The sequence below is a fragment of the Orcinus orca genome, chromosome 8 (genome assembly GCF_937001465.1).
Source record: "Orcinus orca chromosome 8, mOrcOrc1.1, whole genome shotgun sequence".
Classification (NCBI taxonomy): domain Eukaryota; kingdom Metazoa; phylum Chordata; class Mammalia; order Artiodactyla; family Delphinidae; genus Orcinus; species Orcinus orca.
This window is the reverse complement of record NC_064566.1, coordinates 54876711-54902236: the sequence shown is the minus strand read 5'-3', so window position 1 is coordinate 54902236 and position 25526 is coordinate 54876711. Positions and strand designations below refer to the sequence as shown.

Below are 25526 nucleotides of genomic sequence, written 5' to 3'. Positions count from 1 at the left end.
GAACTTAATTTTAGGGTTGCTGGAATTGTTTTGTTTACTGCTTCTTGGTGTAGAGGAAATTTTAAGAAAAGACATAGACATTCTCGCCCCATAGCTAGGGTTAGTGGTCGTCTGATCTAGGTTCTATAGTTTAAAAATGTATTCATTAAAATATCCCAGTGGATTTCTGCCTCCCTCAGGTCACTTTGTCAGATATTGATACTTTTCAGATAGGCTTGTTTAAATGTTGATTGTGTATTTTGAGATCTCGTTGGGATCTTGCCGGTATTGTTAAAGATGAGGGATTATGCACAGATGATCATAGTATATAGCCCTTTATTTTTAGAAGACAAGTGTGATTACTCATTGTTCAGAGAAATTTTAGATAAAATTTTATTTATCTGCAGGATTTCAGATAGAATCACTATATAGTTAATTGTCATACAAATCATATTTTTAAAGTATTTCTAGAATGGGTGAATCTTCATCTGGTACCCATCTTCTGTGGCTAGTAGATAGTAATTAAAATCTGAGAAAATCTCTTATGAGGATTCTGATAGAATTATTGCCATCCCTTGACAAAGAAGCTGAAATTGAAAAATACTTTCACTAGCGTCTCGCTTTGTCTGCCCCTATCTACGTAAATAAAATCAATATCTAATGTCAGGGACTTAATAACTTCAGATGAGAAATCAGGACAACTTTGGGGAGAGAGCAGTGAACTTAGAATTGTTGTTTTTAACACCATTTTAAGAAGATAAAATAGAAATACATAACTTGGATGAGAAGGCTAATAAATAAAAGTGTATACAGATGAATTCTTCTTAGGATTTTATTTTTGGATTATTTTGAAGATTGTATGAATCACTAACAGCAGTGTCTAGAAGATGATGCAATAAATGTTAATTATTACCAATAGTAGTTAATTCTTTCTATAACAGAAAGAAGCAGCTACAAATGTAATGTTAACTCAGCTCTTAGAATACATCTGAGATGGCTGATATTTAAAATTCCACTGAGCAATTAAAACAGATGTGATAAAATTATGCATTTTTCTCGAAGGACCTTCAGGCCTTCACTGCAGGTCTCTACCCTTGCTCTACAAACAGGTCCAATGGACTTGCTCATCTAGTTTCTAGGCATGTAACAGGTTAGAAAAGGAGAAAAGGGGTGGTTGCCTCAGGCATATTAATAGCAGCAGTAAACAGCTGACAGAATTATGAAGAAAAGCAAATATGTATTACCCCAAAATATAGCAGTCTAAGCCTTCATAGCGTGTAATGCAGATATGAGAGTAGTGTAGCAATTTATGTTCATAAAAGTATGACCAAAACTATCAGCCTAAATTCTGGTTGTAAATATCCAAATCTGGCTAATTTAAGCAGAAAAAAAAAAAAAGGCAAAAAAAAGGCTATCTGGTAGCTCACAAAATGGACATGAAAGCTGAAATAAACCAGGCTCAGAAAAAGGTTAGGAACTAGGATTGGTTTACATAAGATGTTGTGATTCCTCTGGGTGTTAGACTGATTGAATTGCTTCTGTGTCTTTGAGTCACCACAGGGTCCTGGTTGGCACTGTGTGTGTTGCCAGAAGACAGGACTGTCTGGCCCTTTCAGCTTCTGTAGTGGAAGGGCACTGCCCCTGCCCAGATTCTCACAGTAGTGGATTATCCCAAATAGAAAGGAGGCTTGGATGCTGGCTTGCAAAATTTACAGCTGTCTACTGCATCCCCAAACCTTAAAAAACAAACAAACAGAAACAACAACAACAAAAACTATAAATTGGGGTTGTATATAATTAAAGAAAGGTTTTTATAGAAACTGAGGGACATACTGTTGATATTTGTCAAAGCTTAAAATGCACATGAGAGACCCAGAGACTTCACTTAAAGGAATTTATCTAAAAGATAAATTTGCACATTAGGAAAAGTCATAAGCGCAAGGATATTAATTGCAACTTTATTTGTAAAAGACTGAAAACAACCTCAATGTCTATAGTTAAGCCTGGGTCAATTATTTACAGTACCTCTGTACAGTGGAAAACTGTATCCCTTAAAAAGAATTGGTTAGAGGGAAGAGATATGGGAACATATGTATATGTATAACTGATTCACTTTGTTATAAAGCAGAAACTCACACCATTGTAAAGAAATTATACTCCAATAAAGATGTTAAAAAAAAAAAAGGTTAGATACTATGTACCAATAATGAATAAGCTCCAAGATAACATTAGATTAAAAAACAAGACACAGATATTTGTATAGAAGAAAAGGGGCTGGAGGTTACAATGGGGATTATACGTATCATGTGCATAAGAAAGTTGTTTGGGGGAGAAGTAGGGGACTGGGGTAGGAGGGAGACGAGTATTTTTCCCGTGTTCATGGGTTGAATTGTGTCCCCTCAAAACGATATGTTGAAGTCGTGACCTCCAGCATCTCAGAATGTGACTTTATTTGGACATAGGGTTTTTACAGAGGTGACCAAGTTAAAATGAAGTCACTAGGATGGGCCCTAATATAATATTTACTGGTGTCCTTATCAGAAGGGAGAATTTGGACACAGAGACAGACATGGCAGAGGGAAAGCCATGTGAAGATGGGAGATTGTAGTGATGCATGTACAAGCAGAGGAATGCCTGAGGCTACCAGAAGCTAGGAGAGAGGTCTGGAACAGATGCTTCCCTAGTGCCTTTAAGAGGGATCATGGCTCTGCTGACACCTTGCTTGGACTTCTGACCTCCAGAACTGAGAATAAATTTCTGTAATTCTAAACGACCTAGTTTATGGTACTTTGTTATGGTGGTACTAGAAAACTAACACATCTCCTGCATGGTTGTAATTTTTATCTGAGGAATAGGGATCTGGGCTATATATTGTAGTTTAGAGTTTCAAAGAATTAAAAAATTTACAATTATTCATTGTTTAAATGCAAAACTCTGCAGGTAAAGGAAAAGTTGGTTATCGTTACCTAACTTTATAAATAATTTGTGTTCTGAAATATTTTGGGCATATTAAAAAGATTAACCTAGAGAATATTATGCTTAGTGGAATAAGTCAGAAAAAGACATACTATATGATATCGCTTATATGTGGAATCTAAAAATAATACAAATGAATGTATATGCGAAACAGAAACAGACTCACAGATATAGAAAACAAACTATTGGTTACCAAAGGGGAGAGAGAAGTGAGGGAGGGACAAGTTAGGGGTATGAGATTAACAGATGCAAACTATCATGTAAAAAGTAAACGGGCAACAAGGATATATTGTGTAGCACAGGAAATTATAGTCATTATCTTGTAATAACTTATAATGGAGTAAAATCTGCAAAAATACTGAGTCACTATGCTATACACCTGAAAATAATGTAATATTGTAACTCAGCTATACTTCAGTTAAAAAAAAAAATACTAATGTAACACATACCCATATACTCACATGCAGCTAAGAAATAAAATTGTACAAATACAGTTGAAGCTCCCTTTGTATTCCCCAGATCCCAGTCCCCTTCCTCCTCTTCAGAAGTAACCACCATCCCAGATTTGGTATTGATCATAACTATGTATGTGTTTGTATTTTTGCTAAATGTATATGTATGCTATAAACACTATATAGTATTGGGTTGCATGTTTTTTTTAACTTTTATTAATTGAATCTTTCTGCTGCTTTTCCTACTTAAGCACTTTATTTACTTTTTTTAAGATTTAAAATTTTAATTATTTATTTATTTTGGCCGTATTAGGTACTTTCTTGCTGCGTGCAGGCTTTCTTTGCTTGTGGCAAGCAGAGGCTATTCTTTGTTGCGGTGCACAGGCTTCTCTTTGCAGTGGCTTTTCTTGTTGTGGAGCATGGGCTCTAGGCACGCGGGCTTCAGTAGTTGTGGCACATGAACTCAGTAGTTGTGGCTCGCAGGCTCTAGAGCGCAGGCTCAGTAGTTGTGGTGCACGGGCTTAGTTGCTCCGCGGCATGTGGGATCCTTCTGGACCAGGGCTCTAACCCATGTCCCCTGCATTGGCAGGCGGATTCTGAACCCACTGTGCCACCAGGGAAGCCCCACTTATGTAAATCTTAAAGTTTGCTAGATTTTGCTAAACTGTTCTCCAAAACGATTGTAGCTATTTACAGTTCCACCATTAGGGAATAATGCTTCTCTATATCCTCATCAATTTTTGATATTTCCAGACTCCTGAATTTCTGCCAACCTGATGAATATGGAAGTAGAATTTCATCAGGATTGTAATTTCCATGTTCCTGATTATTAGTGAGATTGAACACCTTCCTGCTTTGTACATTTGACTTTTCCATATTTTTTGCCCAGTTTTAAGTTATTTTTTTCTTACTCATCTGTCCTTTATATATTCTAGATTCCAGTCTCCTAGTCTGTGACTTGTCTTTTCATTTTGTTTACAGTGTCTTTTAAAAGCAAGAAGTTGTGGAATCCTGTGTGCTTTTAGAAGCTAGGAATTATTCCTTATGTAGGATGCTTTAAAGTGTGGTTATTCTAGCCCTAGCATTCTAATACAGTTTTGCTACAGTGTGTTTTTAAATAATGTGAACTAGCTCACAAATGATTGCTGAGTAGGGCAGTGATGTCCGTATAACCCAGAAATCACATTGGTTCATGTGCAGTTTTTCCCAACACATTAATATTTTGCACCAACAGTTGTGTACAGTTTTGTAATAGTTAAATCGAAGAATATATGCCTTTAAGTCTGAAATAGAGAGCTGTTGCATGATTTGATTGTTTTAATAGGATCACTCTGGTAATAGAAACAGGAAGTTATTGCAATAATCTGGACAGGAGTAAGTAGATGGAGGCTTGACCAAACTATGCTAGTAGGCCATAATGAAAAGTATGAAAGCCTACTACCCTAGAAAAACACACGTACACAAGAAGACATGCACAAGAATGTTTTATCACATGCATTGATTTAATAGTGAGTAAGAACAAATACCATCAATAGAATGGGTAAACTATGCAGTTTGAATTAACTAGAGCTGCATGTATTAACTTGAGTTATATGTTAGACAACCAAGTATAGAGTTACATTTACAGATGGATATGAGTCTGGAGTTCAGGACAGTTGTACAAGCTGGAGACAGAAATTTGGCAGTTATTAGGATATAGTTGCCATAAAGCCACAAGACTGGATAAAATTACCAAGGGAGTAAGTATAAATAGAAAAGAGCTCAGAGGACTGAGCCCTGGGAAACTCTTATCATTTAGTTTGGGGAAAGGAGGAAGAATAAACTGAGAAGGCAATAATTTTCTGGAAGTGAAGTGATCCAGGAGGAGAAAGCAATAAATTGTATCAAATGCTGCTGATAGGTAAGAAGTATGAGAACTTGATTTAACAGCATGGAAGTCATTGATGGCCTTGGCAGGAATTTCAGTGGAATGGTAGAGTTGAAGGGCTGACTAGAATGCTTCAAGAAAAAATGGGAAGAAGAAAACTGAAGAACTTCTTCAGACTCCCACCATCACATCTGCTTAACCAACTCTTCTTGTGCCCATATATTCTTACCTTTTCTCCTGTTACTATGAATGATCTGTCTGTGCTTCTAGCTAAGGCCAGCCCCTTCAGTTGTGCACTTGCTTCCATCTTTGCTAGCCAATTAAAAACTATGGACCTGGGAAATCTCCCCTCCCTTTCCTACATCATTATTTTCTCTACTGCATCATTCCCCTCAGCATTCCCCATCAGCATGCTGATGTCTTTCCCACCTTAAAAAAGGAAATTCTTTCTTGACCCAATTTCCCCCATGTTTTCTTTGCTTACAGCAAAAGTCTTTGAAAGAACTGTCCTGCTGCTATCTCCAGTTTTTCTTCTATTTCATGTTTGGGTGCAGGCATGGAATAAGCAGACAGTTGGATTTAATCAAATTGTGGTTAAGCCATGTGAGTATGATGAGATAAAGGAACAAGGGAGTTAAGATTCTATGTAAGAGTGTAATTTAAGCTGCTGAAGGAGACGAGAGTAATTGAGAGGGGAGAAAGATGTGAAAACGTGGTGGTATCGGTGGGCAGAAGTTCCCCATGGGGGGTTCAGAGGATCATTGGAGATGAGATAGTAGGGCGAGTGAGCTGGAGAGAGGGGTTAGTGGTTGGGGAATGAGGTATTTGAGATCAGAGAAGAGTTTGAGTTATTGGTAATGACAAGCTCAAGGTTATGACCAAAGTTGTCATTGAGGCAGAAGAGAAGGGAAAAATTATTGAAGAGCCTTTCAAGTTCAGCCAATGAACTGGGAGGCCAAGATATTGGAAGGATCGTCTTTGTAAGTATTGAAATCACCAACAAATACAGCTGGAGTTGTGTTGTGGAGAGTGAGAGCGAGACAGGAACTAAATTCCTAAAGGATCAAGAGGGAATTGAGGGGACTGTACAGTAGATAACTGCAATAAGAAGTACCCAGGTAGAAGGTGGCATGGTCTGATGACATGTTTTTAATGGGGGGAGCAGAGAATAGATGAGGAGAAAGGGACCTGTTCCATCTCCAGGCCCAGTGGTATCAAGAGGTGTGATAGAGAAAACAGCTAAGCTACCATTTGAGAGGGCTGCAGGGGAAGCCGTGTCATCAGAAGTCACAACCTCTAATTCTGACAAGTGCAGTTTAGAGGGCTGGGCATTTTCACAAATTAATACTCAATTTTCTTAAACCACAGTCTCATGATAAAGAGACATGAAGAAAAAAAAATTCCTATAAGAAAAACAGCCATGAAATAATAAGTGAAATTCAGCTTCATGTTTGGAAGAGACATAGGGAGTGGCAAAGGGACTATTTTAAAGGGACCAGTCATTTTGTGTGCTTGTAATAGCAGAAGTCAGGCCTAATATTGACTGATCTTTTGATTTTTTTCAAGAGAAGCTAGAACTATGGATTTTTGTGTGGTTTAAAAGCTTAAAATAACTAGCTTGTTATTTTGTTTTAAATACTGTGCAGGCCAAATAAAACAAGTCAGAGACTGCATTTAGCCATTGTTGCAATTTTATGAACTCTGCTTTTTAAAATAGAAAATACTACGGTATGTATTCCTAAGTTCAAGAGTCAAAGTCCATGACTGTCAAACTGGCTGCCTTGTTGGGTAGCCTGCAGCAGTCTGGTTCAGTCTGCAGGTGTAAAGGGAGTGACTATCACAGGCTGATCACCAAGCAGCACTTAGATCACCTGGCAGTTTATCAGTTGCTTCATTGATTATTACTCAAACAGATCTTATTTCGCCCCCCACCCCGCTTTTTTTTTTGCTTTCAGTTTTAACTCTGATAATGGAATTCCTTTGAAGAGAAACATACTTAACCTTTTATCATCTGAACTTTTAATAAAAAGTAGACATACAATAAAAGAAAGCTTCTAATAGAGGAAAACTTGAAGGTTCTTTAAGCCTAAAAAAACCCGCTGTTAATTCCTAAACAGATTGTAACATTATAAAGTATTTAATGTTTCTTTAAAATCTTCAATTTTCCATTAGTCTTAATGATGACGGAGAATATTTTTTTGTATTGAAGTAGAAGTTTAAAGATGGTATTTGGCTGTATTTGACCTTGGGCAAAGCAGTAAACCCCCTTCTAGACTTCGTTTCCTTATCTGTAAACTGGAGATTAAAAATACATGCCCTGCCTACTTCATAAGGTAGCTGTTTAGTCCGATGAGAATGTGAAAAGCTTACACCTTGTATGAGTGCTTTATTCTACTAAAGAATGACGGTTTGCCTAAAGCTGGTGAGATTGTCTATTTAGAGAAAATATTTTAGATTAGAATATATTTAAAATTCAGGAACCCCCTTGAGTATGAGTAGGTATATAATCTACTTCCAAAAGCAACTTTCCTATTGAAAGATGACACTGCTGATGGTATCACTGTGTGAGGTAGTGGCTGAAAAGTATCCTCTCTCCAGTTTTGTAAGCATGACTGTTTGAACTTTGGTTAAAAATCTTGTTCATTCAGGTGACACATGATACACGTACTCTTTCTTGGTCCTACCATCACCTTCCCTTCCCTTCCCTTCCCTTCTCACCCTGTACTCAATTTCTTTTTCATCAAAATTAACAATTATCACTTGAGATTTATATTTAAAGAGTCTTTTCTAGCAGCATTTAATACACGCTTAAAAGAACAAGTCTTAACTGAAAAACACAGGATACCTCATTTTCACAGTAATTTTTTTTAAGTCCCAGTGATGAAAACTCTAAGGCAGTTTCTTCAAAGGAAGATAACATTGACGAATCCAGTGCAGCCAGTGTGTGAATATTAGGTGATAAAATCTTTATCACATCCATCTTGACTGTCCTGAAACTTAGTCTGAGTCTTTTAGAATAGTTACTCCTTTTTATTAATTGTGTGGTTGTTATACAGCCATGGAAGGAAAAAACTGAACATCAAAATCATCAGCAATATACCTGAAAGAAAAATACAGTAAAAACAAAACAATCCCTAAGGAAGTTCATAATCATTCAGTGGTTATAATTTAAGATTATATACAGTTACATACCTAGAGATTTGTAGAGCTATGTTTAAGAGAATTAGCTACATCAGTTCTACATGAAACATGTAGGTATTTTAAAATATAATATTCTCACATTATTTTTCTTCAACGATGAATCCTTAAAAACAGTATATACTTGGAAAAACCAATAGGATCTAAACAGTGAATTCAAAGGATAAATAAAATAGATCTGGAGTTCTAGTTCTGGCTTCATTACTGACTTGCTGAGTGAGAAACTCTGGACTTGTGTCTCCATTTTAGTCTCAAAGATTAATAGCTTTTAGAGCTGTATTAATAAGCAGAGTATCTGAAAGAAAACTTCAGTTGACGTTTTAAATCTTAAATATAAATATGTTTTTAAAAAAATCATATTAGCAAATCTTCATTTTTGAGGTCATGCCAGATAAATCTAAACTAGCATATATATATATGTATATATATGTAAACAGTGTGATTTTTTTTAAAACCATTTTTTAAGATTTAAAATTTTTCAGTGGGAAATAGGGACATTTAGGAGATTTAGGCACAGGACTCAAATCACTGTCTAACAGAGAAGTCTGCAGTGGTTAATGTTTTTATCTGAAGGTATGTAGGCTTAAAGCTCTAAATCAGTTTAAACTTAGATTAAGAATGTGTGTTTGTCACATGCAGATTTGATAGTTTACTCCTGTTTGCTAACAAGAGGAAACCTTAAGGTTTGACTAGCATTTGGATAGCTTAACATATTTTTGAAAGATGAATCTGATTTGCAAACAAAGGCTTTAGATTTTTTTAAAAGTCAGAAACAGTCTGTTAATAAATCCACAAAATTTGACATTTTCTTTATAAAGTCAGAGCTAGAAAATAAGACATTACATTTAAAGCTTTCTAAAAATGGAGTTGCAGTTTCATAGAAGCAAATAGAATTTGCAAATTTTTATTATATGAAATGTGTAAGCTAGAGAATTAATTCTATATACATTCTTAGAGTCACATTTCTAACATTTTATTAATTGGGGAAGATGGCAGGGCCCATTAAAGGAATTATAATTATCTCCGCTATGAAGAGAAACAAGAAAGAACAAGGACCATGTCTTCCAAGAATAGTGTGCTCCCTGTTTGGTCAAGAAGGGAAAGAAGATAGGTATCTTGCAATTACTCTCCTCTGTTGCACTCTGTGGCACTGCCTAGTGTGTGTTTGCTTTGACTCCTCATCTCTTACTTAGCTCTTTGAATGACTCTTGTAAAAATAAAATTTATTTTTCTTATCCTTCTTTGAGTTTAATAGTGACCTTATTTCATTTGAGGCCATTCCTTTTCCCAATGGGAATGTAATTTCAGTGTATGACAAAAGTCAGTGGCAAGCCAGAATTCAGTATTCTAAAAACTGCCATTTAGTCACATGTCTTTTATCCACACCTATCGAATTATTTCTGTATTGTTTCTCATTCACAAACCTGTGAAAGCAGTATAGGAGCATGGCTCTTTAAATGAAAAACTAGAACAGAAATTTTATTTGGGTCTGTTTACAAAAAGCTAGGAGATCCTTAGGTTAACAAAGGAAGAATCTTTGAATGTATTTTCAACAGGCTAATTAGGGCCATACATAATTGCAGAAAAGTTTGATCCCAATCCCATTTTTAAAAGATCCCTTGGATAGGAAGTAAAGAAATAAAAGTGTATTTGTTTTTCATTTACGTATTTGGATTGTTTTTTGGATAAGTGGTTCTTTAAAATGTTTTGGTAATGGCAACAAGTAATGTTCTCTTCCTGTTTGCACCACACTGTCAGGAAGAGAATATACTCTGTTTTCCTACCCTACTACTCTCTGGTCTGTATATTTGCTAAAGGGGCAGAAGTGATTGCTCCTTTTTTTTAATCTGTCATGAGACTTTTTTCCAGTATGTTCTTCCAGGAAGAAGTTATCAAGTGATTTAGGCTAGAAAATGTGTTTAAAAAAGTCATGGTCTTTTTACAGAGAATGGCAATGACTTCTGTTTCTTTTTTCTTTTAAAATTCTTTTGGAAAGGCCTACTTTTTAGTTTTTTTTCAAGTAGTGAATGACATAATTCCTTAGTATCATGGGCCTACTGTTAAAATTGTAGTTGGAGCACATTAACAAATATATAATGTTAATAATATATGTTCATTTCAAATAAGACATATTAAGAGAATTTTTCCATATAAAAACTTCAGTAGACCAGTCCAATCAGTGATGTTTTTAACTTCTTCATGAACTTCAGTGACCTTTTTTACTTCTTAAAAATTAAGAGCAGAGAAAATTTAAAGAACTTATTGGAAAATACTAGTAATCAATAGATGAGAAAAAGCTACCATTATTAGCATTTTAAAATACAGGTTTTCTCTGATATTCTTCATGTTTAGGCCTATAGATATTGCTGAGCATAATAGATACTAAATGTGAGGAAAATTCCTAAATGAAACGAATGGAAGGAATGGAAGGAGTGAAGTATGATGGCTATTCAAACCTGTTATGCCTGTGTTCTCTCCTATAAGTACCCTCCTCCCCACCCCCTTTTTTTTTTTTAAAGAAATGAGCAACAAGAAACAAAATGCAAACCGGATAAAAAGAAGGATGAACTAACAGAAGGCCAGCTATCCTCATATTCATTTATAGTTATGAATTATAGTCAGGCTTAAAACAGATGACTAAACAAAATCAAGAAATGCTGATAACTTACATAAGGAAATGCATATCATGATTACAGTTATTTTATAACTTCTTTATGTTATTTGACCTACCTGAAAAGAGGAGTTTTACATATCTGATCCAGATAGAGATAACAGGAATGCAACTTGTGGAAAATTTTAAAACTACATTTATTATAGTTCTGCATTGTTTCATGAGATGCCCTTCTGTAAAATGAGTCAAATGAACTAAATAGTATTTTATTTGGCGCTCACAAACTTGAAAAAAACAAATTCCTTTAGCAAAAAAAAAGATTATTTTTTAAAGGAAGTAATTACTCCTCACTTTTTTGCCCTCATATCTGAGGGCTTCTTAAAGTGGTATCAGACCTCAAACTGACTATCCTTAACTAGGTAATTTGTTTCTTTGAAGATAAAAACAGTTTTAAAGGATACTGCACAAAATAAAATGTTACTTCAGGCATAACATTTCCTACCTTTTTTCTTTTCTGTCCCTACTCTGGCTTTGGAAATTGACATGTTACAGTGACATTCCATATCATATTTAAAATATTCTAATCTTTTAATTATATTAAATAAAAATATGCTTACCTAAAGAAGGAGCCAGCCAATATACTATAAAAAATTGAAGGAATGCTTCATCAAAACACTTGAAATGTAGTGAAAGTGCCAAAGCTGGATTAAATACAGCTCCTGTTAGACTTCCTCCTGTAATACATTTTAAACAGAATGATAGCAAACCATATATCTTACATTTTCTTGCAACTAGAAATACAGGGATTACTAAATGTAACTATTTCATTTTAGGTATTTAAGTATTCTTATTCTGTAATATTCCTTTGCAGAATCACCTGGCATAGAGGATAAAAATAGATTATAGATTATAATATGCCAGGTGCAAAAAAGCGGGGGTGGGGGGGACAAAGGACATTAAGAATTTTAATCCAATGCTTTTCCTATAGTATATTATAAAATGCACATTGAAAGTTAACCTGCTCTGTTATTGTTCTTACAGTTTTATAAAACAGGAGATTTGGCTGCCCTTCTTAACATTCATCAACTTAAATGAGTGAATAATAATAAAAATAAGACGAAAGTACATTTAAAATGGGTACAATACCCCAAGATCCTCTTGAGCAGAAGTACCTTTGCTTTGAAAACAAAAAATGGACCACAGCATTATCATTGACTCCATTTTTACTTGGCAGCAGAGCCCTGAAGAAGTGACTGTGAGTGGTATGTGAATTATATCTCAATAAAGTGGTTACAAAATTTTTAAAAATAAAAAAAAGTGACTGAGTAGTCGTGAAAGATAAGCACAAATTCTAACTGTTGACTACTTTTCAGGATTCATGGTCCAGCTCTGCACAGGGTCTCTCTCTGAGATGGGGCCCAGGAGCTTATAGTTCTGGCTACATAGCAAGTAAGGAAAGGCAAAAGAGGTTGGACTGCCTGTCCAGTGGTTCTCACCTGAACTGTGGCTCAGCTTTTCAAAACATATTCTAATTGTATCCCTGAGATAGAGACATTTCTGGTGGTGGTTCCAAGTGGAATCTTTGGCACACTTGTCTGCCTCTGACTCAGCCACAGCTACAGATCCGGAGATCTTCACAAATTTTACGTGGACATATGCCACTATAGCATGTTAATTGTCTTTATAAAATGCAGTGAAGTAAATTAAGAGACCCTTTCATAAGATTTCACTAATGAGATTTCACTCCTGATAGGCTGAAAACATTGAAGCTGTGTGGAGGTAAAGATGTTGACACTGAACTGAGTTCACTCCATGGCTAAGAGTCCTTTTTAGCATACCAGCCTCACAGCATGATTCATATTTATGCCTCAGCAATTATAAATGACATCACATCATGGACCTTCAGGACCACTCTTGAATAGTCAAATCTTGGAATGTTAAACCTGCAACTGCCGAGGGCCAACAGAATTGTTTGGTTGGCATGTGGTCATTTCAGCTTAATTCCACAAAAAATTATTGAGTTCTTATGTTCTGGACACCATGGATAAAAATATAAGGATTCACACAGATCTTTATAATATAATATGTGCGGTGATAATATGTGACCTGTTATTTTTTTTCGGCATTTATCAATAAAAATAGACTGAATCATTGCCCTCATAATTAGTTTGCTTCAGTTTTCCCATTAGGTCTTTGGTATCTCCATTAGGTCTAAGAACACTGTCAGTCAGTTTTATACCATTCTAAAACTCCAACTACTTCACACTTATCTTCTAACCCTTACATCACCAATTCTGCTGGTAGAATTGGTAGAAGCTGCTCCTCCTACCCAGAGGTACAGTCTATTCCCCTGTCGTGGATATGGACTGGCTTTGCAACTTGCAATGACAAATAGAATGCAGCAGAAGTGATGCTATGTGAATTCTGAATGTGAGAAGCAACGCTGAGTGAATTCTAGGTTCAGGTCTCAATAAAGCCATCGTCGGTTTCCACTTTTTACTCTCTTGGAACAATGTCCTGAACCATGTAAGTGAGCTGGAGGATGAGAGGCCACAGGGAAGAAAACTGAGGCATCTTAGATGGCTGTTGGTACCAACTGCTGGACGAGTGAAGCACCTTGGCTCTTCCAGACATACTAACTGTCCAGCTATATGATCTCAGGAATTTCCTATCTAATCCACAAAGTCATGAAAAATAATAAATTACTGTTATTTTAAGGATAAGTTAACTGATTCAGAAATCCATTGTGTCAACAAAAGGCCCAAAATGTGGCATTGGCTTTGATGATTTAGACTGGGTAATTCTTTGTTGGGAGTTGTCCTTTGCATTGTAGGATTTTTAGCAGCATTCCTAGCCTTCACCCACTAGGTGCCAGTTGCACATCCATCTCCCACCTTGTAACAACCACAAATGTCTCCAGACATTGCCAAAAGTCCCCTGCGGGGGCGGGGGGCAAAACTGTCGCATTGAAAACCACTGTCCTAGAGAACTACTGGTACTTGTATACTAGTAGACACACATAAGATTGTTTATTTATAGTAGCAATGAACTGGGAAAAACCTAAATGTCCATTCAGAAGAAGGTAGCTAAATATACAACTTAGTTATTAATTTGGAATACCATTCAGTACTGAAATAAGTGAAATCTCTTTACTAATATAGATCTCCAAGATAATATCACTGAACCACACCACTAAACAAAGCAAACTGCAGAAAGTAAAGTATGATACCTTTCATGTTAACATGACCACATAATAGTTTCTATAGGGTCCTATCTATACGTATAATAAATGCACGTAAGAATTTGGAAGGACACATATGCACGCACAGAGGACTACACTGGTGAGAAGAGTAGGCAGGGAAGGAGAGGGGACAGGCATGAAGGATGGCAATCAAAAGTCTCATTGGTAATATTTCCATTTTTTACAAAAATAACACATTCATGTATTGTGTAATTAAATGTGAATTATTTAAAAAGTAAGAATCATCCATCAGGCACAGAACTTACAGAAAATGGCTTTGAAAAATAAGTTACTATTTATTGATGCCTGGAGGGGAGAAGCCATAACATATGTTGAAGAAGAGGTATCAACAGGGAGATCCAGCTGGCTGACTGCCAAGAGTTTTAGAAGACAGTATGACCTTGGTGAAATTACCACAAAGGCTGAGTCCCAAATCTGATAATTATAGGCACTAATGTTTCTCAGTACTCCTAAAGGGAATCAAATTCTCTGTGACAGAACGACACTAGTTAAAATCATGTAAGACTCGTGTAAAAGCTAGAATGTCAATTAACTAATTCATAATGGAAGCTAGGCCTTTCCAGTGACCAGAACATTTGTGCCAGTTACTTTGGGAAGAACTTGGAATACATTATTCTTCATCATAGTCTGAAGAGATAGGTAGTATTATTCTCCATTTTAAAGATGAGGAAACTGAGACCTAAATTACGTTATCTCTCCTATGGACACAGTCCAACTCCAAGGCTGTGTGCTTAACCACTATATTATACTGGCATGATTAAAAAAAAAAAGTTTTGGACCTTCGTTTGAAGCTGTTTTTCATTTGTAAATTGACACCTATTTCATATGGTTATTGTATTAAAAATAAACGTATGTAAAGGACTTAGTTCCCTTCTCCTTTGACAAATAATCTTACCCAAATTCTTCGTGACTTAGAAGGGTACAAAAACCTCCTGAATGGAGTAATGAAATGAAGTAAAAATGCAGTTACTTCAACCAATATATTAGGCTTATTTTGAAAGCTCTTAGACATAAAATATGGAATACCCAGATATGTATTACTTCTTTCTGTTTTTAAATGAATAGAGTATTTGCTAATTCATTCACTCATTCTAAAAATAATGAGTATTTATTTGTAACAGGTGACACCATGCTAAGTCCTAGTTATAATGAATAAAACAATTTTAGTCTCTGTACTCATAAAGCTTACTGTCTGGTGGAGGAAGACAGGCATTACATCAGAAAACAAGTATATAATTAAAAAATTCTACAAAGGAAATGAACAGGGTACAGTAATAAAGACAGCCTATTTGAATATGTAAAATAACAGATTTTTTCCCCAATATGTAATTAATTTAAAAATGAATGCAGTTCTCTCTTACCCTGGTCATTGAACCAAATTCTCCCAAAACCTAAATTAAGGAAGATTTGCTTGAAATTTGCATTAATAGTTTTATAGCTTTAATATGTTAATAAATCACAGGTTTTTTTACTTTATTTGGGAAGTCAATAAATACATGATAAGTGGTAATGACATCAGTGGCCTCCATCTGCACGTCAAAGTGCAGGGTGCTAAATCAATAACTACACAATCAGATGCTTGATCATTGGCTATCCAAGGAGCCTGTGGCTATGCTGCTGGACAGTTATGTTCTGTAATCTTAAATTACCAGTTCTTTTGATGTGACCTGTATTAGTGTCCTCAAAATGCAAGTGATTAAAGAAATATCCCAGCATGCAACTTAGCCAAACCAGTACTAATAGTATCTTAGAGGTTAAAAAAAAAAAAAAAAAGACATATCAAAGTAACTTGTAACGATGCCTGATTTAGCAGATGCTTCCCCTGACTTTCCTTCCCTATCCATTCTTAACTCCTTCCTACAAAAGCCTCACCTCTGCCTGGTAAGACACACACTCAGCTAGTCCCCAAACAGTTCACTCTATTTAGAATAACTGATCTAAAGTTATGACTTATATCCATAGAAAAAATGGGGAGTGACATGGCTTCGTGCAGCACTTCCCAAAATATGTTCTCTTCTGCTACACACTCCTAGACAAAAGGATTCCATAAGTTTGAAAAACTGTGTTCCACATGCTTCTCTTGTTGGAGTTTCACAATAAACAGTCGCATAGTAAAGGCTCTGTGAAGTCTTAAATTAGAAAATCTGTTTAATCCAGTGTTTGCCAAATTTACTTGGCAACAGAATCCTTTTGTGACTTAAATTTTTTCAAGTTATGCTAAAATATACATAACATAAAATATGCCATTTTAACCATTTAAAAGTGTATATTCATGGCATTAATTACAGTCACAATGTTCAATCATCACCACTATTTCCAAAACTTTTCCATCACCCCAAACAGAAACTCTGTACCCATTAAACAAAAAGTCCCTATTCCTCCCTGCTACCCAGCCCATGGTAACCTCTATTCTACTTTCTGACTCTATGAATTTGCCTATTCTGAATATTTCATGTAAGTGGAGTCATATAACATTTGTCCCTTTGTGTCTGGCTTATTTTGCTTAGCATAATGTTTTCAAGGTTCATTCCTATCGTAGTATGTATCAGAACTTCATTCCTTTTCATGGCTGAACAATATTCAATTGTATGTATATATTTTTGTTACTTTTGAGGAATATGCTGTAGAAATGCTGATAATGAAATGAGTATAAGCTTTAGTGTCAGTTTAAACCATGGTTCCAGCACATTCTAGCTGTGTGACCTTGGACAGGTCATTTCACTCTTCTGAGCCTCACTTACATAAAAATGGGAATAATGTATTCATCAGTGGGTTGCTGTAAGGATTAACTAGGATAACTCATATAAATTTCCTACATGCTTGGCATGTTGCCCAATGAATATTCTTATCTCCCTTATATTGGCAGAAAAGGAAGATCATAATAGGGTATCAATTTTTGTAACAGTGCTAAATAATTGTTAGGTTCTGTCCCTGCAAACAGCCTCCAGCACTGCCCAATATTGTACCCACTAGCCACATATGGCTATTGAGTACTTGAAATGTGGCTATAGCAACTGAAGAAGTAAATATTTAATTTTAGTTGATTTATACCTAAATAACCATATGTGACTAGTGGCTACTGAAATGGCCAGCAAAGTCTAGACTGGAGCAGTGGTTCATATTGGGATCACCTGGGAAAATTTAAAATCTACTATTGCCTAGGCCCCTTCCCACAGCAATTAAATCTTAATCTTGGCACCCAGATATGGGTATGTTTAAAACACTCCCTAGGTGACTGTAATGCAGAGAGAATGTTGAGAGCCACTGCTGTAGTGATCCCTTCACTCTCTCCTCCTCCCCTACCAATTAGTATCCTCATTTCAGCAATGTCGATGTCAATAGTGTGAGGGGAAGAAAAAGAGCAGTGTTTTTGGACACCTTAAATTGTTATTTTATGGGTTCTTTCTAATAACTCTCCTTATATTTATGTATAACTTCAATTATTATCCTGTTTCTCTTCTCTCAAAATCTTTGTCACTTATAAAATAGGTATTGGCTAATATATACAGTATTATTATGAAATCATAAATATGTATTAAAAGTACAAAAATAGGAAGAATACCAATTTAAAGATAAGAGAGGGAGGAGGAACTGTGTATAACATTTTATTAACTTAAAACATCTTTTAAATGTTTACCACTTCTAATTATATAAGTACAGAGCTAAATTGTGGCATAACTTTTTTCAAGGGATGTTTCTGCTTTGGCCCAAACCTAAAACTTTAATAAGCAACTACTCACCAACCCCTCAGATATGCATAAATCCTTCCTTCTCTCCTATACCATTTACTTCCATCTGCCTCTACCAAAAAAATGGTACTAGATCTAAAGAAGTTGAAATGGATTGGAAATTCTTTCATTTCTACCTAGGAAGTCGAGCATATGTTTAAAATTCCTTATCTTGAGGTTTGTGTCTACTCATAGTTTCCCTTTCAGTGGGCAGAAGACTGATTCTTACTACTAATTCCTTTTATTAGATTCCTGCCTCCAAAACATCTTAGAATTCAGATATAGTCCTAATGAACTATTTTGTCGTGATCATTTAAAATAACACACTTCATCATCAAACTTTTGTTTTTTGGATTTTCTTGTCCCATTTGGAATATTCAGATTATCCACTAAATCTGAGATCTGTCAAGGTGAACAAATGGTTTACAATAAATCAACAGATTCTCAAGAATTATTAGTTTTTAAAAAGCGTCTTTGATTTCAAGCACGTTTTGATTTTAAAACACATCTTTCTTGATAGGCCATTAAAAATTCACTTATAACTCAAGATGAATTATTAAGGAGATAAATGATTTTAAGTAATTTTGTAGAAAAAGAACTAAGAAATAGAACTACAGAATTTCTACTTCCCACTCTTACTACTAACCAATCAGGTAGCTTGTGCTTTAAATTGGAAGGAACTTTTGACACCCAGGATCATGTTTCAGTGAGAGTCTCAGAAAGGATCTATACCAAGTTGGCAAGAGGTAGCTGATGTTATCTTTCCTTTCTACCATTACAACAATCCCTTTGTAGGATATTTGAACCCTTGGCAATATCTCACATGATCTCAGTTTCAGCACAGAAGTGGCTTTCTCTGGGTGTTAAAAAAAAAAAAAAGCACTGAATGGAGGATCAATATTTCGACCCTATCGGTAAAGAATGAGCTGCAAAATGATTAGAATTACGGAGATACCAATATTGACTTCACAGAGGCATAATGGTTTAAAATGTATCTTGGCAAAGAACTTAGAGCCTCAAGTCAGAGAAGCTCCGGACATGCCAAGTGTTTTGTGGGAATAACAAACCTGCATAGACCAAAAAGGTGATGAGTGCTGACAGCAGGTGGATACGAAGCTTGGTTCGGACCTCCTGGAAGTGCAGCAAAGCGCTGTGGAAGATAAAGGAGGAGACGGCCTCTATGATGACCGCTTTGGGCAAGTCCACTTGGATGGGATTCCTGCAAGCGAGGCTCCTCTCGCTGACGTGATACTTGGTCAGTCCCAGGCTCCACAGGGCGCCCATGCAGTACCTGCTGCACAGGGCACCAATCAGCTGAGCTAACAGCCTCATCGCACCCGTCTCAGCGGACATTCCCCCCAGCATCATCTGCATCATCACGCCGCACGGGTTGCTTGAGGTGCCCACCAGAGTCAGGCCATGCACCAACGAGAAGAAGTAGGTTAGCGTCAGTGGCCAGGTGGGGTGCAGGGGTTCCTGCTCGCTCAGCAGTTGCAGCTCATGGGTGCAGAAGCAGAGCTGGAACGTGGCCAGAAACTCCAAGACGAAGGCGTGGGCAGTGGGCCTGTTCAGCTGCTGCCGGGTGACCACGCGGGCCAGCCCCATGAACAGCACGATCGACAGCATCAGCCCCAGCGAGATACAGGTGTCCTGCATCTCGGGCCAGAGCCCCCGCAGCGCCGTCATGGCTCTCTCAACACCAGACTGGGAAGCCTGCTCTGGCTCGGCGGGAGGCGGTCTATGGGCCGGAGTCCTAAGTCCTCAGCCCCGCCCCCTCACGCCCCTCGGGGCGGGCCGACTCTAGGCTTACTGGAGGCACCAGGGGCGCTACGCGAAAGGCTCCTCCCCTCCCCGGCTCTGAGCTAGGGTGTTGTTACCAGAGCCGGGGAGGAGGGGCGACGAGGACAGCTCTGCGAGGGCACTGCCTGAGGGGCCAAAGGTCAGCAGGAGCCGGACAAGCACAAGCCCTCGCCGCTTCCCTCAGGGACTGGAAGCAGGCGCGGGTGGGGCAGGGAGTGGAGGGAAGGCGCGCGTCCGGAGGCCATTACGCATGCGCGCGGCGGCCCGCGCGCCTTTGCGAGAGGCTAGACTTGGGACCGCCGGACCCCTGGCGACGCCGGGCGCGCTTCTCCCAGTGCTAAGCGGGAGGGCGCGCGCCCCTTGCGCTTGGACAGGTGCTTTGACGTGGGAACCTTGAGGGGTTTTCCTTCCCCGCTCCTAAAACTGTAAAGCCGGCAAGCTGGAAAGACCGCTAAAGCTCATCTCGGCCAACCACCTCGTTTTTAATTTATGGGGCGACTGAGAAGACGGGAAGTGACGGAGGTGCAACGCGGAGGTCGGGGGTGGGGCTGGGTGGTGGTTTGCGGGGAGTAGATTTCAGAGCGAACCAGGGCTTGACCTGTGTGAAGAAGGGCAGGCAACTGGGTCTCCTTGAGCCTTAGTTTTTTTCACCTGCCTGTGACTTTTACCTCGTAGAGTTGTGGGTCAGACGACCCACCTCATCGATTTGTTTTAAAAAAGCATGGAAGGCAAGTAGCACAGAGCCTGGCAGACAGGAAGTGTTCAAGAAGTGCTAGGCTGAAGTTGAAAGAGCACGTCTTGCCACCGCCCCCCACTCCCAACAGCTCGCCCACCTTGGGCGGCCCTTTGTGGGTGCAGCTGGGAGGGAATGTCTGAGATTCCTCAGACCTTGCACCTGTCGTGGTTTTCTGCCAATGGAATGGGTGTCATGGTTTAGTTGGGGGAGAGGGGTGCAAATTCCTTAGCACTCTCCAGCCTCAGTTCTGCCTCCCCTGGGCTCTGCTGAAACACAAGTCCACATTTCTGAGGGCTGGAGAGAAGTGAGAGAAGAGCTAAAATGAGAGGAATAATTAGCCCGAGCTTCAAGTGATAGAGCGCTGGGAAGGTGTTCTTGACACCACTAGGTGGCATCTCTGGGGGGGCTCCAAGGAGCTCGGGTCCTTTATGTCTCGGCACGGAAAGAATTCAGCCAGAGGCGAAGTGGTAGATAGGAAGTGATTTATTAGAATAGGATGCTTGTGAGGCTTACAAGTGGGCAGGCGAGAGGATGCTGTGCCCTGAGAACTTAGTGGGCTACAGTTTTATAATCAAAGGAAAAGTGGGGAGGGGGGGGAAACAGCCTTCTTCCTCATTCTTCAGTAGACGTCAAGCTTCCATCATCAGCTCCTCCTGCAGGTTGGGCAGGGGGGTTTTCTTGTCCCTACATGGTCAAGCCAGGACTGTCATGGCACTATGGAAAAATTATTTCAGGTCTCAGTACAGTGAGGGTCTTTCACTTTGAAATGTCACTTTTCCATAAAGTATTGTTTTTTATGTGTGCAGAGAGTATGTCCTAGGGGTCATTAACTGACTGAGTTCACTGGGCAGGATGTGAGTCTCATGCCACCATTGTTTTATTGTTTTGGGTCATGTCTCCTGCTTCGGTTGCTATGCAAGCCTGCTTGGTTTCGTGGTTAAGCAGACCTGCTTTCTTGAGTGATCATTAACTTATAGAAGTCTCCCATATTTTTTCTTTACTTACAGTCCCCTTAGTGGGATTAACTATTTAATTACCTACTTTGTCCCTTTACTCCGTCCCTGTCATTCTTGCTGATTCTCCTCAGTTTTCCTTCCCAGTCTCAATTTGTCCTCTAATAACTAATGAAAGATCTTTTTTTTTTTTTTTTTTTTTTGGTTACGCGGGCTTCTCACTGTTGTGGCCTCTCCCGTTGCAGAGCACAGGCTCCGGACGCGCAGGCTCAGCGGCCATGGCTCATGGGCCCAACCGCTCCGCGGCATGTGGGATCTTCCGGGGCATGAACCCGTGTTCCCTGCATCGGCAGGCGGACTCTCAACCACTGCGCCACCAGGGAAGCCGTCTAATAACTAATGAAAGTTCTCTTCGTAGCTCCCAAGTTTTCTGTGGTGCCAGTAGGTATTCTCTGAATTAAAAAATATAAATTTTTTCAGAAAACACACAAACTATGTAGAAAGATGAAGGCCTTTCCTCTTTCCTGTGTTGGTGCCTGATCAGGAAAGAATTTAGAGTAAATTAAAACTATTGTTTGCTCACTGCTGTTGAAAGAGGTTGCTTTTAAATCAATCCTGTGAGTGTAACGCTTTTATCGCTCCCCTTTACTAGAAGTCACTTGAGTTTTCATTAATGTGAATATATTTTGTTTACTGCTTTCCTGATAATTCACTTTTTTTTTTTTTTTTGATAATTCACTTTTACTAGCACAAGCCATGTAGAAAACTAGCCTTTTGGACTTCGATTAGAAATTTTAATAACATTATAATATACATTGTCATTAAAAGGATTTTGGTAATTCTTTCAATTAAAGAACAAGGGCAAAATAAACCCAATTAATTACTTGTGATTATTTCACATCACATGAATCTCTGTTTTCAGAAACAAGAAATCACTAATTAATCCACCCCATTTCCTTCAACATAAATGTTTGTTGGTATGGGTGACAGAGCTGCATCTTGCAAACCCAGATCTCAAAATTCCAGTTCTAAGACCAGTGTCTTCATGAGGAAGAACGACTCTTCCATAGGTTGGAAGATTAGAAGAGTCTGGCTTCCTCAGCAATGTTGGCCCCATTTTAACCACTTTGCTTCTGTGCATTTCAGAGATATCCTGTTTCTGTGAGGCAGGAAGTACATAATACTAGGTTTGGTGAAAGCACTGGATTTAGCATTTGAAAATGAGGGTTTGCATCTTACGCCATGCTTACTGTGAGATCTTGAGGAAATTGCTAAATCATTAAACTTCTCTGAGCTTCAGTTTCCTCATCATAATATTATGGTAAATAACTAATTTAGGGTTTTGTTGTGAAGATCGAATGAGAATACAGATGAAGTGCTTTGTAAAGAGTTATTACAAATGTTTATTGAGATGTAATTCACATACCATAAAATTCACCCTTTTAAAGTGTACAATTTAGTGGTTTTATTATATTCACAGATTTGTGTAACCATCACAAATTATCAGATATTTTGAGTGGTGATTCTTAGAAATGAAGTCCTAAATTTATAATGCGACTGTCTCTATAATCTTTGCCGTGAATTATTTAAATAGAATATGAAACAGTTATGTCTTATTATTATATACACTGCTTCCTATGTGGAGAGGAAACCCAAACTATAACTTTAAAGAGGTCCATAGCAATCAGTGGATCCTAAAATGGAAGATACTTATCTAGTGCTCTGTCACATATAATCAGTTAAATTTTTGTGAGAACTTTTTGCTTCTATCTCAGTAATATGTTTCCTTCCTTCCTTCCTTCCTTCCTTCCTCCCTTCCTTCCTTCCTTTCTTTCGTTCCTCCCTCCCTCCCTCCCTTCCTTCCTTATCTTTTTGGCTGTGCCATGCTGCTTGCTTGGGATCTTAGTTCCCCAACCAAGGATTGAATCTGAGCCCATCAGTGAAAGCACTGTGTCCTAACCACTGGACTGCCAAGGAATTCCCTATCTTCCTGTTAATTCTAATTTCAGTTAAAAAAAAAATTTGTTGAGCCACAGACATTAATAAGACACAGTCTGCCTCAATAACACAATCTTATAATAATATGTGATATTTATTGAGCACTACTTTGTGCCAAACATTGGATATTATTAGCCTTGCTTTACATAGGTCAAGAGAGGATTAAAAAAAAATAGAGAAGATATCATTTAATATGGTGGAAGAAGAAGAGTGCAGATAAATTAAAATTATTTTAAGGCATCACCAATGCTTTAAATTTGGACTAATTGAATCAACATATAATGGATAAGATCAGATTTTTACAGAAGTTGGCTTGTTTGAAAAAGCCCTCTAGATTGTCTTTTTCCTTTTGCTCTGATTTCATGTTATGTACTAATTTGACTTCCCATGCTTCTGTTTTTCTGAATTTTATTTAATTAATTTTTTTATACAGCAGGTTCTTATTAGTTATCTATTTTATACATATCAGTGTAGACATGTCAATCCCAATCTTCCAATTCATCACACCACCACCACCACCGCCCCACTTCCCCCTTGGTGTCCATACGTTTGTTCTCTACATCTGTGTCTCTATTTCTGCCTTGCAAACTGGTTCATCTGTACCATTTTTTCTAGATTCCACATATATACGTTACTATATGGTATTTGTTTTTCTCTTTCTGACTTATGTCACTCTGTATGACAGTTTCTAGGTCCATCCATGTCTCTACAAATGACCCAATTTCGTTCCTTTTTATGGCTGAGTAATATTCCATTGTATATATGTACCACATCTTCTTTATCCATTCATCTGTTGATGTGCATTTAGGTTGCTTCCATGACCTGGCTATTGTAAATAGTGCTGCAGTGAACATTGGTCCATGCTTCTTAATACCACGAAAAAGAAGCCTTGGAGAGAGGATACAAGAATTTCAACTATCAGGAAAGAATATGATTTACGTTAAATAATTAAATGATATTTCAGTTCATGCTTAAGGGACTAAATCATTTTTCTAACTTTTAATTATGAGAATTTTCTAACATACAAAAGCAGAGGGAATATATAGTAAATTCCTATATAGTTTTCACTATATATACTATTCAATGATTATCGATACTTTGCCAATTTTGTTTCATTTATTCAGTTTTGATGGGGAGGAGGCTGGAGTATTTTAAAGCAAATTCTATACATCTTGTCATTTTTCCTAGATATCTCTTGTGTCCCCCTCCCAGTCCACTCTTTCTCTGCCTCTCTTCCCTGCTCTGATTCCCTTGAGGCTTATCTGTATAGAATGCAGATAAGGACTGCATTACCCAATAGCATAAGGACTTCCTTACCCAATATCATCTAGTTGGGTTCTGCTAATGGATAGTATCACCAGGAGCTTATACCTTGAGGTACTATTCTTCTGGCTCCCTTTCTGAGGGTTTGTGGCAGCCAGGTGTATCCTTCAACCAAATGTCACAACTTCTTGTCACAAGACTTCTCTGTTTCTGGGTTCTGATAACCACACCCTTTCCTCACCCCTAGGCCTAGGGGTGTTAACAGTTGTTATTACTAGTCCAGGGGTACTGGGTTATCCCTTCTAGTTTCCCTACAGTCTTCCTGCATCTTTGAAAAGGATCCTTTTTATTAAATTCTCTTTAAATTACCTGATTTGATTGCTACTGTTTTCTGCTAGAAACCTGACTGAAATGTCATTTTACACATAAATACTTTAGGCTGCGTCCCTAATTGATAAAGATATTTTTTTAAAAATGTAAACACTATGTTACTGTCCCATGTAACAAATTAATGATACTTTCTAAATATCATTTAATACCCAGTCCAAATTCACTTTTCTCCAGTTGACTAAAAACATGTCTTTTGGTTTAAGATCCAAACAAAACCCATTCTTTAAAAATTATTGCACCTCTTAGTTTTCTTTAGTCTATGTTGTTGATTTATTGCAGAAACCAAGTCATTTGTTCTGTAAAATGTCCCACA

At 37.7% G+C, this 25526-nt stretch overlaps 2 protein-coding genes across 3 annotated transcripts in view; one reads left to right on the top strand and one right to left on the bottom strand.

Moving 5' to 3' along the window:
• Positions 1 to 13183, top strand: part of CLNS1A (chloride nucleotide-sensitive channel 1A) — a 34479-nt gene extending 21296 nt beyond the window's left edge. For both annotated transcript variants that reach the window (XM_033405796.2, XM_033405794.2), the window contains one exon: positions 12125 to 13183. The gene's annotated coding sequence lies outside the window, so the exon portion shown is untranslated. The remainder of the gene's footprint in view (positions 1 to 12124) is intronic.
• Positions 1365 to 20072, bottom strand: AQP11 (aquaporin 11). The gene is made up of 3 exons (XM_004279829.2): positions 19141 to 20072; positions 11701 to 11817; positions 1365 to 8374 (listed from the first exon to the last, which is right to left on the bottom strand). Exons 1-3 carry the CDS (start codon positions 19757 to 19759, stop codon positions 8295 to 8297), a joined length of 816 nt encoding a protein of 271 aa, XP_004279877.1. The 5' UTR covers positions 19760 to 20072; the 3' UTR covers positions 1365 to 8294.
• Positions 20073 to 25526: the final 5454 nt, after the last annotated feature.